This window comes from Rhipicephalus microplus, chromosome X (assembly GCF_043290135.1).
Source record: "Rhipicephalus microplus isolate Deutch F79 chromosome X, USDA_Rmic, whole genome shotgun sequence".
NCBI lineage: Eukaryota > Metazoa > Arthropoda > Arachnida > Ixodida > Ixodidae > Rhipicephalus > Rhipicephalus microplus.
In genome coordinates, this window is record NC_134710.1 from 126,532,213 (window position 1) to 126,548,322 (window position 16,110).

A 16,110-nucleotide genomic window follows, 5' to 3' on the forward strand; every position below is an offset into this window, starting at 1 on the left:
ACTGAACGAGCCAGCGTTGGTCTTCTGGCTCCGAGGCTTGAAACATGGACTCCCGCGACTTTGGGGTACCTATGTTGCAGTGCTTGCAAGTCCACGCCGTATGTACAAGTGTGGCATGAAAAGGTGACCCTGACGCTATCTGTTCCGGAAAATTTCTGCTGTATAAGAAAGGGGTGTGGGAAGTTACCCGGCTGTAGTAATAGCGAGGCTACATAAGTCCCCGCATGCGTGGCAAATAGCGTGTAGGGAGAGCGCAAGGGCCTCCGACCAGTTAAGTTTGGGGTGATGGGATTGGTACTTTTAACGAGATATTGCCACATGATATGCTTGGGCGAGATCTAGGAGTGAAAGAAGACAAAGACGATCTATCTGAGCTGCTGCTTGGCTAGTCGACTCAACGAACCCATTATACTAAGTTTGTCTTAAGAAACGTGACAATATAGTAAAGCTATTTCGAGATTAGTTATAGTTTACAGGTAGCGTGATAGCGGAGGCTAAGGGAAACGGCGTTATGGCGCAGCAAACGTTCATTGCGGGCAGCGTCTTATAGTTTAGTGGCATAGCGTTTACGCGCCGCCGCGGTGGTCTAGTGGCTAAGATACTCGGCTGCTGACCCGCAGGTCGCGCGATCAAATCCCGGCTGCGGCGGCTTCATTTTCGATAGAGGCGAAAATGCCGAGGGCCGTGTGCTCAGATTTGGGTGCACGTTAAAGAACTCCAAGTGGTCGAAATTTCCGGAGCCCTCCACTACGGCGTCTCTCATAATCATATGGTGGTTTCGGGACGTTAAACCCCACATATTATTCAATGGGATAGCGTTTACGTGGTTTACGAACCCAAGCTACGACGGTGGCACCACCTATGGGATGGTTAGTAAGTTAAAAAACAGTGTAAAAGAAAACAATGCTTGCTGTGCCACCGCGTGAAGCATTGTTAAAGTTCATTTTAGTGAAAACAAAAGTAATTGAACATGAACCACGCACCAAACGTGAAAACATTTATGTTGCCGATTTGTTAAAATCGATCTTGTAGTTAAAATCCTAGACACGTTTGAAATGGGAAATATCTCAAAAACTACGCCAACTTATCCGTGATACTCGGTCGTCGAAGCTAACTGAAGGCAAGCGAAGCCACTTTAAGCAGTCGTTTGCTGCGAACAAGGTGAATCTCTCAACAACTACGCCAAAATTACTTCGAAGCGGGAGCCCGAAAGCACCGCTCGTTTCGAACACTACATACACCTACGGTAACGTTAAATCTGAAAAAGCGCTCGAACGGTAAGCGGTACTGGTAACGTACATATCTGCACGTGTGCACTTCAATTCCGCTATCACGGTACGCCCAGTATACTGTCACCTACTGTTCGCGGCAGGCGCGTCCCTATTCACCACAACCTCGTTGTCGCCGAGCCGCTGCCCGGAAACAGCGCGGTCGGTTAGCGCGTGCGTGGTCTCGTGGTGCCTCCCGTGACACCACCAGTTTTCCTCGCCTTTCATCCTATTAGCTGTTGGCCCGCTGCAGCACTTATCATTTCCAGTATTTTTTTCGAAACTTTTTGCATCAATTGAAGTGCGACTGCCGCAGCCGGAACCTACTCCACGACTTTTGGGTGAGCGGCCGAGCACCGTAAAGTCTGTGCCACCGCAGCGGACTCGTACACCTTCGTCGACCGACACATTCACTTACCTTTCGCAATAGTTCGTGTTATCCAGGAAGCATACAACTGACAAATGCAGCATTCTGTGTCCACCTTTGCCACTACATAGCATAAACGACGACCGATTCGCTTTATCCAATAGACGCTCTACCAAGCTGACCAAGACAAGTCAAACAGTATAAATTAAGGCTTCAGAAAATTCAACTACATGACATTTCAGCAGCTTCTTTCACCTAGTAGAACCGTCTATTACTACGTTTGTGCACGCCTGAACGGAGAAACTTGACTGACCTGTGAATGGCAGGGTCAAAGAAAGATCGGTCGAATCCTAATGATTAATTTTCGTTAGCAGCAGCCAAGACACATGACCAACAGACATGGTTTTCATTGCGAGAATGTGTTTGAACCAACCTGAGGAAGTTACATCCCAGGAGTGAGTAAGGCGCAAAACAGAGACCAACGTGACCTTTAATAACTTGCCTGCGAGCCAACATCGGCAGTTTAACATTCGATGATGCTTTTGTACAGTGACAATGAAGTTTATGATAACACATTCAAGCACTGTCCTGCTTAACTCAAACGAAAACACACATATGCACACTGAATGAATGTGATGACCAGAGAGTTCACAGCAGGCCCAGGGAGATGGCTCTGCCTTGCATCGGTCGGTTGTTGAACTTTGCGAGGGCTTCCTGCGCGTCTCGCGGTGTTGGAAAAGTAATCCGTGCGTCACCCGTCACCTGACCCCGGTCGTTGAAACGCCGCATAACATTCTCTTTGGTCAATTCGAAGCCCTGAAAAAAGTTTATGATATCCTCGACACCCGCCCGGTAAGGAATATTGGTGGCTGTGACGACGCAACCTGGCTTGCCGAAACTATCCATGCCGCGCGGCGGCAGCGGCGGTTCCTCGTGGCCTGGCGCCCTCAGCAGTGGCTCTCCACGATCAGGAAGGGGCCCTCCGCGATCAGGTAGAGGCCCTCCGCGGTCAAAACGGGGCCCTCCGCGGTCAGGAAGGGGCCCTCCGTGGTCAGCAAGGGGCCCTCCTTGGTCCGGGAAGAGAGGGGGACGACGGGGTCCGCCTTCCGGGAACAGAGGTGGCCTTGACGCGAGCTCCAGCAGTGGCCGCTTAGGCGGACCATCGCGGTCAAGCAGAGGCCCATGCCCATGCTCTTCATTTCGCCGACCCACCGGCATGCCATCTGGCTTGATATTATCGCCGTTTCGGGCCGCACACATGACATCACGAGTGCCACCAGAGAGTTCAATGTAACGGTGGCCTATTTTCCGTCTCTGCATGCTCATGGCCGTTTCAAAGTCTCGCTTGTCACCAAATTCCACAAATGCCATGCCGGTTGCACGACCACTACGATCATGCTTCACTAAGAGGTCCAGAACATTGATCCCCGAAAAAAACTGCAGTACGTCTTGCTCGCTGGTATTGTAAGGAAGGCCCTTCATTACAACGACCATGTCCGCTTCGCGGTTGCGACTCTGGTTTGATAGTGCAGCAGATGGGGATACGAGCAGTTCAGTTTGCTCAAAAAGGTCTTCAGGAAAAGGAACTATCTGAATCGGATCTCCACACAGTACTTTGTAGTCACCCTGCATAGCTTCACGAGCATCCCACTTGTTGGCGAAACGTACCACCACGCTCTTTATGCCAGTTTCAGAAGTGGCTACACGAATGCAGCCACTGAATATACGTAGTCCTCGGAAAAAATCTTTCACATTCCGCGGAGTCGGCGCACCGCTAAGGCCACGCAGTTCGACACAGCAACTCTCCTCTGCATGACGTGGGGGCACATCGTGAGCTCCACCAGGAGGTCCTCCTTCGCTCTTTCGCTCAACTTTGCCACTGCCATTCGAACGCCGATCTACGAAGCCGGGAGCCATGTTTTCCATGTTTGGCGCACCCATCGCGTCAGCCATCCCGAATGCACCCGGCATGTTGGCAGGCACGTTACCAGGCATCGCAGCAGCCATCCCGCCACTCACATTGGCGCCTATGCCACCGGCAGCGCTTGTCATGCCCCCCATATGACCAGGCATATTTCCAGGAATGTTGGCAGCCAAACCACCTGAAATGGCAGCAGGCATTTGGCTAGCGATGTTCCCAGGCATACTTCCGGCCATATTGGCGGGCATGCTGCCTGGCATGCCACCGCCGATTTGACCGGCAAGATTGCTGGGAAGATTATTGGCCATGTTAGCAGGCATGCCTTCAGCCATGTTACCCGTCATGCCAACCATCATGTCACCACCAGTAGGGCCCATTAAACCGCTCATCATATTAGCTGCAAGACCAGGCAGGTTGTTCATCAAGTTAACAGGAGGCAGGTTGAAAGCCGCCAAGTTTGGGAGAGCTGCGGGTTGGCAAGCCATGTTCATTTGTGCCGCCGGGTTGACGTCACTTTGTGGCCGTGCCGCCTGCTTCATGTTACCGATAGGGAAGACAGGAGGTGTCGCTTTGCTTGGATCTGTGTAAGGTGGCTTTTCATCCCAACCACCCTTGCGTTCCGACGTCTGGCCATTAGAAACTTTTGCGGGTTCAGGCGCTCGGCCAGGGTCATCAAAACTTCGGCGGCGCTCATCGGAACGCGACGATCTCGATCGGTCCTTGTCCCTGCTACGGTACGGTGGCGAGCGGCTGTGACTGCGGTCCCGCCGCGACGACCGGCGCCTCGGTGAACGGTCCCGTGGTGGCCTTCGAGAGCGGTTGTCAGGACTGGAGCGGCGGCGCTCTTCTTTCTTGATGGGCGGGGGTGCAGTGTGCTGAGCGCGCGCCTGATCGATGATGCGCTGCATCTCGGCGCGTGAACTCAGCATTAGCTTGATGCGGACCTCCTTGATTTTACCACCGTCACGTTCCATGGCCTGGCGCGCATCTTCGTCGCTGCCGAAGGCGATAAAGGCGTCCCCCTTCTCGCCACCGACGATGTGGACACCGCCCACGGGAATGGTGAGGCCCTGGAAGTAGCGACGAATGTCCACCGATTTTGCAGCCAAAGGCAAGTTCTGCAGTCGGATGATGATGGACATGCTGGACGGTTTCCTGCAAGGACAGATGGCGGCCACCTTGATCAAGAGAACGGAAAAGTGCACCAAACCTGTTCGCTGACAGGCTTTTTTTTTTCACCAGCGCCGACATTTCAAATCTGTTCTTGGCCCATTTAAAACCCACAGAGAGCACGAAATCCGTGACGGCTTGCTGCAGTGGCCATTGGTGTTCTTATGGTAAAGAAGCGCTGTGAAGGCACGTTTTTTGCCTTATACAATGTTCACATTTCATGACCCAGTATCACCCGTTACACGTCACCCCGTAATAATGGTTTGTGTAAGTGTTATCTTGAACCAACGCAAGCTGCTTTGGCAAGGCAATGTACCTTTTTGCTGGAATAATGAAGGACGTTTCGCACCACAACGAATAAAAATTGACGTTCCTCACTTGTGCAACAGCTAGTTCTCACAACTTTCATTTCCGTTAGCAGCAGAGTATGATATAAAATGTCCTGTGCATTTCCCTCAACTTCATAGCTAAGTCTCGATTTAGCCTGTAAGGCAGCACACTTGATAATCTCCGGTCGCTATAGCCTTCGTCACCATTTTAAGCTTTGTCAAATTCCACGAACTACTGTGTCAAATAACAACAAAAAAGTGAAATCGCACTAACCGACCATCGCTCAACAAGCAGCCACCATTTTAACCAATCATATGGTTGCCGTACAACCTGAGCGTAAGATTACGGCAGAGCGTTAGTGGCAGCAGCTACGTTGTTTCATGTTGCGTTCGGCCACAAGACACAGTTGCTTCTGGTAGATCATGTGAACTGCGGAGTTTCAATGCGATGACAACGATACTTTCAGCCTGTGGTGGTAAGAATAATTGTCAAAACTCGTAAGTCGTCAAGGAATCCCACAACGTGCGCTGAAATGAATTATTTTGAGCATTAGAACAAGGATCCAAAACTCAGGAACATGACTGGACGCACCAAGCCTAATGTGCACCCGAACTTGCACAGCCACTACGACTAAACAGAAAAAATTAGGAAGGGAATATCGAGTTATGCACTACTCATACTTAACAGACACTGTAACATGGATAATGTTGTATTCGGCAAATTGAAGAGCTTGAATAATTGTCCCTTGTTGTGCCTGCGATGCAATGTATTGCGCTACGGACAAAGAAACGATTTACACGCGCCGCGCGAGCTAACAACACAATGCTGGTTTTAGTTCCGAAACTCAAGAGACGATTTCTTTGCTTGAATTACGAGCCCGTTTTACGCCCATTCGCTTTCACACATCTAGTCGAGGACCCATGATCGAAATAAACACCTCTGGGTGCAAGTGCCTTGAGTGAATGTTCTAAACTGCTCGTCACTTTAACGCCCCACACCCGGTACTTTTAGGACGGCGTGCACGCTACTGTCTTCAATAAGGTCATCACTCGCAGGCATGACGTTTGGTGTTGTGCGACATACTGACGCCCGAACGGGTGCAATTGGTGCATTAAAAATCTATTCACACCAACTAGAAAAAAAAACGCAAAATAGCGTCCGCTCTTTTGTTTCCAAGACTTCGATGGTAGTTGACATTCTGTAATGCGGGGCATCGAAACGAGTGCGCATGGGTGCAACGATAAAAGCGCAAAATCTATGCTAGTGGTACAATATAGTAATAATAATATATTAATAATAATAATAATAATAATCTGCATCCTGCGACAGCAAAAACAGGACACGGCGAAAATGTATGGGATATCACGGCAATATTTCGTTGCCTGAATATGTACCGAAGCATTCGGTCCATGAGGTATTCATTATTTCGCTATGTTGGTATATGTGCACCTCGTATGGTCATGTCATCTGAAATTCCATATTCACTGATTGGTAGTTTTTACGCTTCAGAGTTTCATAGACGGATACAACTTTCGAAGTCTGAAGCATTTCCTCCTCAAAGGCGAATGCACATAACCATCCACCAATGGGCGCGCACTCGAGAATGGCGTCACGAGCCGGACGGTCGGCAACTCCGCCTTCCGACAACATTTCCGCGTGCATAGCGCGAGGCACTTAAAGGAGTACTGGCACAAAAACTTTTACCTCACGTTTTTCTGCTCCAATGTGCTGCTGGGGGCCTGTTAGTCATGACACGACACATCGTTTGACGCAGCACACGACCGATAATTAACTACAGGCTCCTCATTATCGATCAGTTTCGGTTCGAGAGAGCTCAAAAAACTGGGTGCAACTGTCGCCATCTAGCGTGTGCAGATCTTGGCCACGTCACCACACAGACACTTCCGCACGGTCCCCATCAGGAATTCCTTTCGAATAGTAAATGGGACTGCAGTGTCGCCAAACACAAATCTTTCTAAGCGTGCACCACGACCACGCACTCGCAACCAGCCGCCAAAAAGTATAGACTGCGGCAACAAACACGACAAAAAAGGCGGCTATGGCGTCCTCATAACTTGTTTTGTTGACAGCAGCGCGGTGACGTGAGAGAAGTAGGGGGTCACCTCAGGGTCCCCTCCGAGGGTGTCAATGGCGCGATAAAGTCGAGGGCTCACGCAACCTTCAAAATGAATTTAAAATACTTTCCCAGCTATATTCGCTGTTGATATTTTGCAGATGATATACGAATGTTCTTGGGAATCGACCCCACAGGCTATCTCGGCCGCAAAATGTGTTACCTTGTAAATGGTTTCCTTCTTGCTTAGAGACATCGAGGCCAAGACGTCGTGTGGTCGATAGAGCAAGCGTACGCGAATTATTAAAGTCATTTTGTTCTTTTAGGGGCGAGGCTCCTTAACGCGGCACCCGTTCGTCCCTCGTCGTAGCACGTAACATGTCTTACGCTTTTACCTGCGAGGTGGTGCCGGTGGGAGATTTCTCCTGTGCGTTGTTGAACAATAAAAAATTCGCAGCGTGCGCGTTAACTAAAAGCCGAATTCTCATGCCTCTCATTCCCCCTTAGCAGCCATTGGCATGTACATTGAGCACTATCTGACAAGAAAGGGTTGCTACGTTATACTCGCAGGGCATAACCTCCTTGGTTTTAGAAAGGCTTAGAAAGCGTCGGGCCGCAGTCCCATGAATACAGTAAACTAGTATGCACCATGAACTCGGGATGGTTAAAAATGGGAAGCACACACGAAGCGCAAGCCGTAAGAAAGTGTGCGTGTGCCACCTCTCGATTAGTACTTGGAATGTCTGCTGGATGGCGGTGCTTCTATATGCGAAATATATTAAAAGATGCGAGATGGTGGTACTTGGAGTGTTGACTAGATGGATGAACGTACCCACAAACAGATGCACGGACAAACGCAGGGGCGGATGCATGGACGAACATAGGGACGGACGCATGGACGGGCAGATGGACACACGGACGGTCACACAGACGGATGGATGCTTCGCCCCACTCTCCATCATTCACCCTGTAGATATGCTGCCATTTTTTTTTATATCTAAGCCACGGGTCCTCAAAGTAGCTTCCGCAGTCCCCCCCTTGGAGTTCCGCGAGTCACTGATAAACTTTCCCTGGTTCCGCACTCGCCCACTCAACTCACTTGGATGGCGATCCTGAGGTGTGATCGATCTAGACAACCTTCATGATTCATGCCAAAGCGTCAAGAGGCACATCTCAGTGCGTAACAGAAACGCGCGAGCTGCACAATAAACCCCATGAGATATTTGTAGCAAGCTAGACTCCGAAAATTGACGCGCGGTGGCTTAAATCTCGGGGGCCTAATATTACTACCATGAGAATTTCGGCAATTTGAAAATAGGTGCCGCCTGTGTAGGTGAAAAATTGGAAGGCTTAAAAAAAAATAAAACAGTGCACATCACGTGGGTTGCACAATTATTTGAAAATAAAAATGAAAAACGCTCGCCGCGGGGGAGGGGGTTCTTTGGCACTTAATGTAGCTTAGCAGGTCTCGCTGGTGCCAACACGCTTGAGAAATCCTGATCTAAGCAGTAAAGAAATCATGTACAGTCGGTTAAAACTTCAACTAATGTGCACAGCGGCCACTTTTTTGTCTCTCAGCGCCACATATTGGAATGAAGTTGCAAAATATTGCTTCGTACCCCTATCGGAAAAAAACGAATGGTGGGCATGGTGGAAACCACCACCCACCATTATAGTGGATTAATGTAGTGGGTGAATGGTGGGAAACGCGCACCATGGCGCATGGTGGGTATGGTGGGTGCTGCAGTGCTGGCAACACTTGAGCGCGAAATGACGTCAGAATCACCGTGACGAGCTGCCCCAAAAAATAAAAAAGAATTCTATAAAAACGGTAAAAAAACACCCGTCCCGTAAAAAAAAAAAACGAGGCGCCACGAACCTCGAACCAGCGGATTCCCATATGAAGACGCTAACCACTGCGCCACACCAACATGACGTTGTTTGAGTGTTAAACACTTAGTTGGCAAAGAAACTTAAGGTTCAACTTGAGTTATGTTTGTCGTGTACACAACATATACAACATCTACACCTGCTACTAAAAATTGCACATTTATTAAACACAAGCAACTGCGGCCTCTAACGATTGCCACTATGTTAATGGCACTAGTGCTATTTTTTTTTTTACAATTCACAACTTCAAGAAAAAAAAAACCAAGTGGACTGGGGAGCAGCAACAGTTAACCGGCGGGGTCTGCCAAGTTTAATATCCGTTTCGCGCTCGTTCTAAAGGGCGACATCTGCTCACGCTTTATGATGCTTCTAGGCTCATTCCATAGATACGCCCGCCATTAATATTTTTGATTGAGTATTGGGATGCTTTTCGCGCAATGTAGAGGGCGGTCGCGCCAGCGCAATGCTGTAGCTCTTTCGCTAAAGCAACAACTACATAACGGCTTGGCCAAAACGAATGCAGTTTGCCGGAAACATTACGCTATCATAATGGTTCACCAAGCACCCGAATTGCCACGTCTGAGTTCTCGTACAAAAGCTAGAGAAGTGCCGGCGAGTGCGACCGGCGGCTGTCGGTGAGAAGACACTTAATTACATTCTCTGGGAGGGCTTTAATCGCGTCGCATCGATGTTTGTTGCTTCTTGAGCGGACACCATAGGCAATGAAAAATGCTTGGTTCAGGTTCATTGATGCCATATGGCTGCGCTGTATTGTCATACTTAGTCGTCGTAATCGTGTATTCTGAAACCCGGAAGCACGGACAACACAATTGTACGGGCTCGGTCAGTAGGCCTAACCTTTGGTGGAAATCATGGTGGTAGAACATGTAGTGTACAGATCCCAGCTTGGTACACTATATAAATTGCCCGCCATTATAAGCCCACCCATCATCTGCTTACTGCTTCCCAGCTTTATCGCAATGGTGGGCAGAGCTTCTCAGCTTGGTACACCATGTGGCCCACTATAACAAGCAGCACCCATCATCTGCTTAGTGCTTCCCGGCATTATCGCAATGGTGGGAAGAGTTGCTCAGCTTGGTACACCATGTAGCCCACCATAATAAGCACCACCCACCATATACTTAGGGCTTCCCAGCATTATCGCAATGGTGGGCAGAGTGTCCCGTTATTGCCCACTATCTAGCCTCTGCTTTCCACCATCATTTCCACTTTACCCATCATCTGTACACCATACCACCCAGTATGTCCCGGCATAACCACCATATTTTCCACTACGTCCCACCATGGCCATCATAATTTCCACCATGCCCACTATTATTTCCACCATGCCCACTATTATTTCCACTACGCCCACCATGTTTTCCAGTATCCACCATGGCAATTTTTCCGATAGGGGTAGAGCAAAAAGCAGCGGCTGATGAGCCACCGCGGTCCTCGGAATTTGCCTTTCTGCTGATGCCACGGCGCAGGTGCCTTTTACCTGGCGGAAAAAGCCTCGAAACGCTTTTGATTAACGGAGACTCGTTTTGGCGATATCGATTATCCCGGCACCAACAAAAACGGCAGCAAATCCTGTCATCACGTGAGCCTAAACCTGCCAATAGGGACAGTGGTAGCCGCCCTCAATGGCGTTCGAAGATTAACGAAATTCACACATTTTTATTCACTCCTTTATAAATCATGCGCATTTCTAATATAAGTTGACAGAAGACCCGATAAAATCATTCAGAGTAACGTTTCTTTTTTCATTTAACAAGGGCACGGTCATAAGTCACAGCTTTTTTTTCATATTTTGTTCATAATGGGATATCTGCGCTTGAAAATTTGCCGTATCGCGGTTATCGTATAGTTAGTTGCCTCGCACTCCCGAAGCATGAGTGTTAGCCTGGTGGTGAACGCTTTATTGCAGAAACAAAAAAAAAGAGAGGACTAGTGCAAACACTGGTTAGGCCGCCTCAAAGGAAGTTGGCGGGAATCGGCCTTTTAAGATACAAGCTCCACTGCACACTGGACGAGCCAGCGTTGGTCTTCTGGCTCCGAGGCTTGAAACATGGACTCCCACGACTTTTGGGTACCTGTGTTGCAGTGCTTGCCAGTCCACGCCATATGTACGAGTGTGGCATGAAAAGGTGACCCTGACGCTATCTGTTTCGGAAAATTTCTGCGTATAAAAAAGGGGTGTGGGAAGTTACCCGGCTGTAGTAATAGCGAGGCTACATGTGTCCCCGCATGCGTGGCAAATAGCGTGTAGGGAGAGCGCAAGGGCCTCCGACCAGTTAAGTTTGGGGTGATGGGATTGGTACTTTTGACGAGATATTGCCACATGATATGCTTGGGCGAGATCTAGGAGTGAAAGAAGACAAAGACGATCTATCTCAGCTGCTGCTTGGCTAGTCGACTCAACGAATCCAATATACTGTCACGTTGCTCCAGGGGGTGTCGGCAAGGTTTATTGACGTCTAAGCAACAGGGCTCTAACCAAGCGCGTCGGTTGGGCTTGTTTGCCAGAGCAGGGGGGGGGGGGGCACACGCACTTCTTTCTTCATTGTGGTGTGAGCCTTCACCTTGGCATACGACCCACTACTAGAAGTAGGTGGCAATATTCCTCCTCAACAAAAAAGAAAGAGCATGGTCCCGATGCTGTAAAGTTATTGAAAAAAAAAACCAAAACAAGGTAGCTTAAACAATGAAAAAGGGCACCAATAATCAAATGTTAGACGCGATAAGTTCACCAATGATGAGGCAATTGTCGGAGCACAAATAAAAAAAACACAGGAAAAGCGGTCTTTTAGGAACGCGCAAAATAAGGCTTCATGCGCACCACGTGAACTATGTCAGAGGTAGGTTGTTTTCGTTGTACCCATCGTGACAACGTAGCGTCCGGAACCACTTCGCAGTTTACGCCGCTCACGCGGCGTAATACTTTATACGGACCGAAGTATCTGCTCAGCAACTTTTCGGAGAGGCCACGGCGTCGAACAGGGGTCCAAACCCAAACTTGGTCTCCCGGACTGTAAGATACGTCATTGTGACGCATATTGTAACGTCGTGCATCGACCTGTTGCTGCTGACCAATGTGTAGCCGGGCGAGCTGGCGAGTTTCCTCGGCACGCTCTGCAAATTCTTCTGCGTCAGTTGTTAATTGATCGGCGCCTTCACAAGGAAGCATCGCATCCAGCATCGTCTGAACTTCGCGGCCGTAGAGAAGGCGAAACGGTGTAAATCGGGTTGTTTCTTGAACGGCGGTGTTATAAGCAAACGTCACATAAGGCAAAATGCGATCCCGTGTTTTGTGTTGGACGTCGATGTACATGGAGATTATGTTTGTGACAGTCTTATTTAGTCGCTCGGATAAGCCGTTGCTCTGCGGATGGTAAGCAGTCGTCGTTCGATGCCTAGTGTTACTCAGTCGAAAAACTTCATCAATAAGCTGTGCAGTGAACGCTGTTCCTCTGTCGGTTATCACTGTAGATGGAGCACCATGGCGCAGAACAATGTGGCACATGAAGAACTGTGCTACCTCAGAAGCCGTGGCTCGTGGTATCACCTGTGTCTCAGCATAGCGGGTCAAATAGTCAGTTGCAACAATGACCCATTTGTCGCCGTCGGACGATAAAGGAAATGGGCCGAGAATGTCCATGCCGACTTGGTCAAATGGCTTGTGGGGTGGATCAATTGGCTGAAGTAATCCAGCCGGCTTGCTTGGTGCGACTTTCGACGCTGGCATTCACGACAGCTTTTGACGTACTGCTTCACGCTTGCCGAAAGTCCGGGCCAGTAGTACGCCTCACTTACTCTGGCGAGCGTTCGCGAGTAACCTAGATGACCATATGTGGGCTCGTCATGACACGCGGAGAGGACTTCGTCCCGCATGTCCTTCGGAACGACGAGGAGGTAAGCGCGGCTCGTAGAACGGGCGTTTTTTTTTTTGTACAGGACATTATCTCGGAGGCAGAAAGACGTCACGACGCGAGATAGATGGCGAGGTATAACGGCGCTATGACCCTCCAGATAGTCGATGAGCGGTCGTATCTCTTCATGTTCTCGCTGGCGTCTGCTCAAGTCAGATGAGGTAAGGGCGCCCAGGAAACCGTCATCGTCCTCTTCGTCGTGATTGACTAAAGGTATGGGTGCACGCGACAGCGTATCAGCGTCTTCATGCTTACGTCCAGACTTATATACAATGGTAACATCAAATTGCCACCTACTTCTAGAAGTGGGTCGTATGCCAAGGTGAAGGCTCACACCACAGAGAAGAAAGAAGTGCGCGTGCCCTCCCCCCCCCCCTGCTCTGGCAAACAAGCCCAACCGACGCGCTTGGTTAGAGCCCTGTTGCTCAGACGTCAATAAACCTTGCCGACACCCCCTGGAGCGACGTGACAATTGGTGGAGGTGCGGGGTAGCCCCTCACGAATGTTTCAGGCCCCTCCTGGAAGCGGCACCACAAACCCAGTGCGAGTCAACACTCCCGTTCATCGGACAAGCCGCAGGATCAGGGGATTGCCACCTGAAGCTGACCCTACAGTTCACCCCAGTATGATGACCACGTCCGTTCAAACCACTTCAACAGGTACGGAAAACCCCCCGGTGACTCAGTACACCCTCGAAAGTCCACAGGTTCCGACACCGTTTCATGGCACCGAGCTCGAAGACGTCGAGGACTGGTTGGTCGACTTCGAACGCGTGGCTGCTTTGAACGACTGGAACGACGCGGCCAAACTACGGCGTGTGTATTTCTATTTGGAGGATGGAGCACGTACCTGGTACATTAATCACGAGGAACAGATGACATCGTGGCCCGAATTCCGCCGCCGGCTGTTGGATACTTACAGAAGTGCTGATCACCACGAACGAGCGATCCAGGCCCGCATCCAGATGCCCAATGAAACTGTCATGACCTATGTGGAAGATATGACGCGCCTGTTCCGACGGGCTGATCCGAGTATGACAGAAGAAAAGAAGGTGCGTCACCTGATGCGGGGAGTTAAGGAGCAGCTTTTCGCTGGCCTTGTACGGAGCCCTCCGAACACGGTCGCCGAATTTTTGTCCGAAGCCGTCACAATGGAAAAGATGCTTCAGCATCGATCCACCCTGTATGAGCGGCAAGTGAACACGCCCACTGCTCAATTCTCACGGCTTTTGGGAGCAACACCGAGTGTCTGCGCGACCTTATCCGCTCTACAGTACGCGAGGAGCTGCAAAAGGCTGCCACACCACCACTACCTACGGCGAGTTCCATTGCAAGCATCGTCAAGGACGAGCTGCATCATGCCCTTCGTGACCCTGTGAGTCTGGATAACGCCACATCCGCCCCGACTGACTACCACCGTGCGACCTATGCGGAAGCTTTGAAGCGCCCAGCTTCCTCTTCCCCGCTGTTTGTTCAAGCACCTCCTACGGTTTCACTTCAGTCGGCGCAGCCTCTACGGTACTACGAGAACACACGCACGCCCCCACCCCGCGTTTACGCCTGCCCTGTGCATCTTGCGGAACAACCAGCACACTACGTTGACGACAGACGTGCTTCGCCTCGGACGTCTGATGTTTGGCGCACTCCTGATCGCCGACCTTTGTGCTTCCACTGCGGTGAAGCGGACCATTTGTACCGCCACTGTCCATACCACCGCCTCGGGCTGCGCGGCTTTTCAGTATATACAGCGCCTCCTCGGTATGGCCAGCGACCCCGGGACATTGAGGACTACCTGGCTCAACAGCGCATGCCACCGCCTTCTGGACGGCAGCCGCGCTCACCGTCATCGAGGCGCTTTTCATCTTCGCCACAGCGCCATGCTAGCGCACGGTGCCCCAGTCCCCGCCGGGAAAACTAACGCAAGCGACCCTTGGAGGCGAGGTCACTGGCAGTCGACGTGCTGAAGACCTCCGATCGACGCTAACAGTAAAGGGTGTAGATTCGACTGAGCGATATGTGCGGCTTTCTCTGGATATACCGGTGCTGATAGACGGCTATGCAGTAGGTGATTTAGCTGATACCGGGGCTGACTATTCGATACTAAGCGGGAAAACGACCAGACTACTAAAGAAGGTAATCACGCCCTGGCATGGCTCCGTGATTCGAACGGCTGGTGGCCACACCGTCTCTCCGCTTGGAACCTGCACGAGTAGAGTTCGGGTCTGCGGTTATACTTTTGTAGGAAGTTTCCTTGTCCTCCGTGAATGTTCACGCGACGTTATTCTTGGTGTTGACTTCCTGCAGGAGTATGGAGCTGTCATTGATCTTCAAGAGAATCGCATCACCTTCTCAGCCGACCGAGCAATCGACAAGCAGGATGACCAACAACGTGCCAACGTTCTTCGCGTTTCTGCTGAAAGTATAACGCTTCCTCCAAGAGCCAGTGTTATTGTCGACGTCACATGCTGTGGATTGCGAAATGGTGAAGCGATTGCAGAAAGTAGTTTTGAACACCTGCTGACTCAAGGTGTTTGTGTAGCTAGGAGTATCATACAGCTACGTGATGGCCGATCTCAACTGCTCGTTACAAATTTCAGCAACAAACACCGACACCTTTTCCGTGGCACTTCGTTAGCATTTGCAGATGCATTGGGAACCGTTCCCATCTGCTTCTCGTCGGACGCAGTGGAGGCCGCCAATACGTCTCTAAACAATATCGATATTAATTCTAACCTCACACCAGAAAACCAGACAGCACTGCGAAAACTCATGCTTGAATTCAAGTCATGCTTCGCTGCTTCCTCTAAGGTGCGCCAGACTTCGATCACTAGGCACAGAATCATCACTTACTACGACGCCCGCCCAGTACACCAACAGCCTTACCGTGTGTCAGCGAAGGAACGAGAAGCCATTCGTACGCAAGTTCGAGAAATGCTTGACGACGGCATTATCGAGCCTTCACCTTGGCATACGACCCACTACTAGAAGTAGGTGGCAATACAAAGTTTGTCTTAAGACCGCGGTGGTCTAGTGGCTAAGATACTCGGCTGCTGACCCGCAGGTCGCGCGATCGAATCCCGGCTGCGGCGGCTTCATTTTCGATAGAGGCGAAAATGCCGAGGACCGTGTGCTCAAGTTTGGGTGCACGTTAAAGAACCC

The 16,110-nt window shown here is 50.3% G+C and overlaps 1 protein-coding gene across 1 annotated transcript in view; it reads right to left on the reverse strand.

Moving 5' to 3' along the window:
- Nucleotides 1–2,109: 2,109 nt before the first annotated feature.
- Nucleotides 2,110–16,110, reverse strand: part of LOC119186645 (uncharacterized) — a 78,165-nt gene continuing 64,164 nt past the window's right edge. Inside the window, exon 4 of the mRNA XM_075876428.1 lies at nt 2,110–4,711. Coding sequence (XP_075732543.1) covers nt 2,284–4,711 — 2,428 coding nt within the window. The 3' untranslated portion in view covers nt 2,110–2,283. The remainder of the gene's footprint in view (nt 4,712–16,110) is intronic.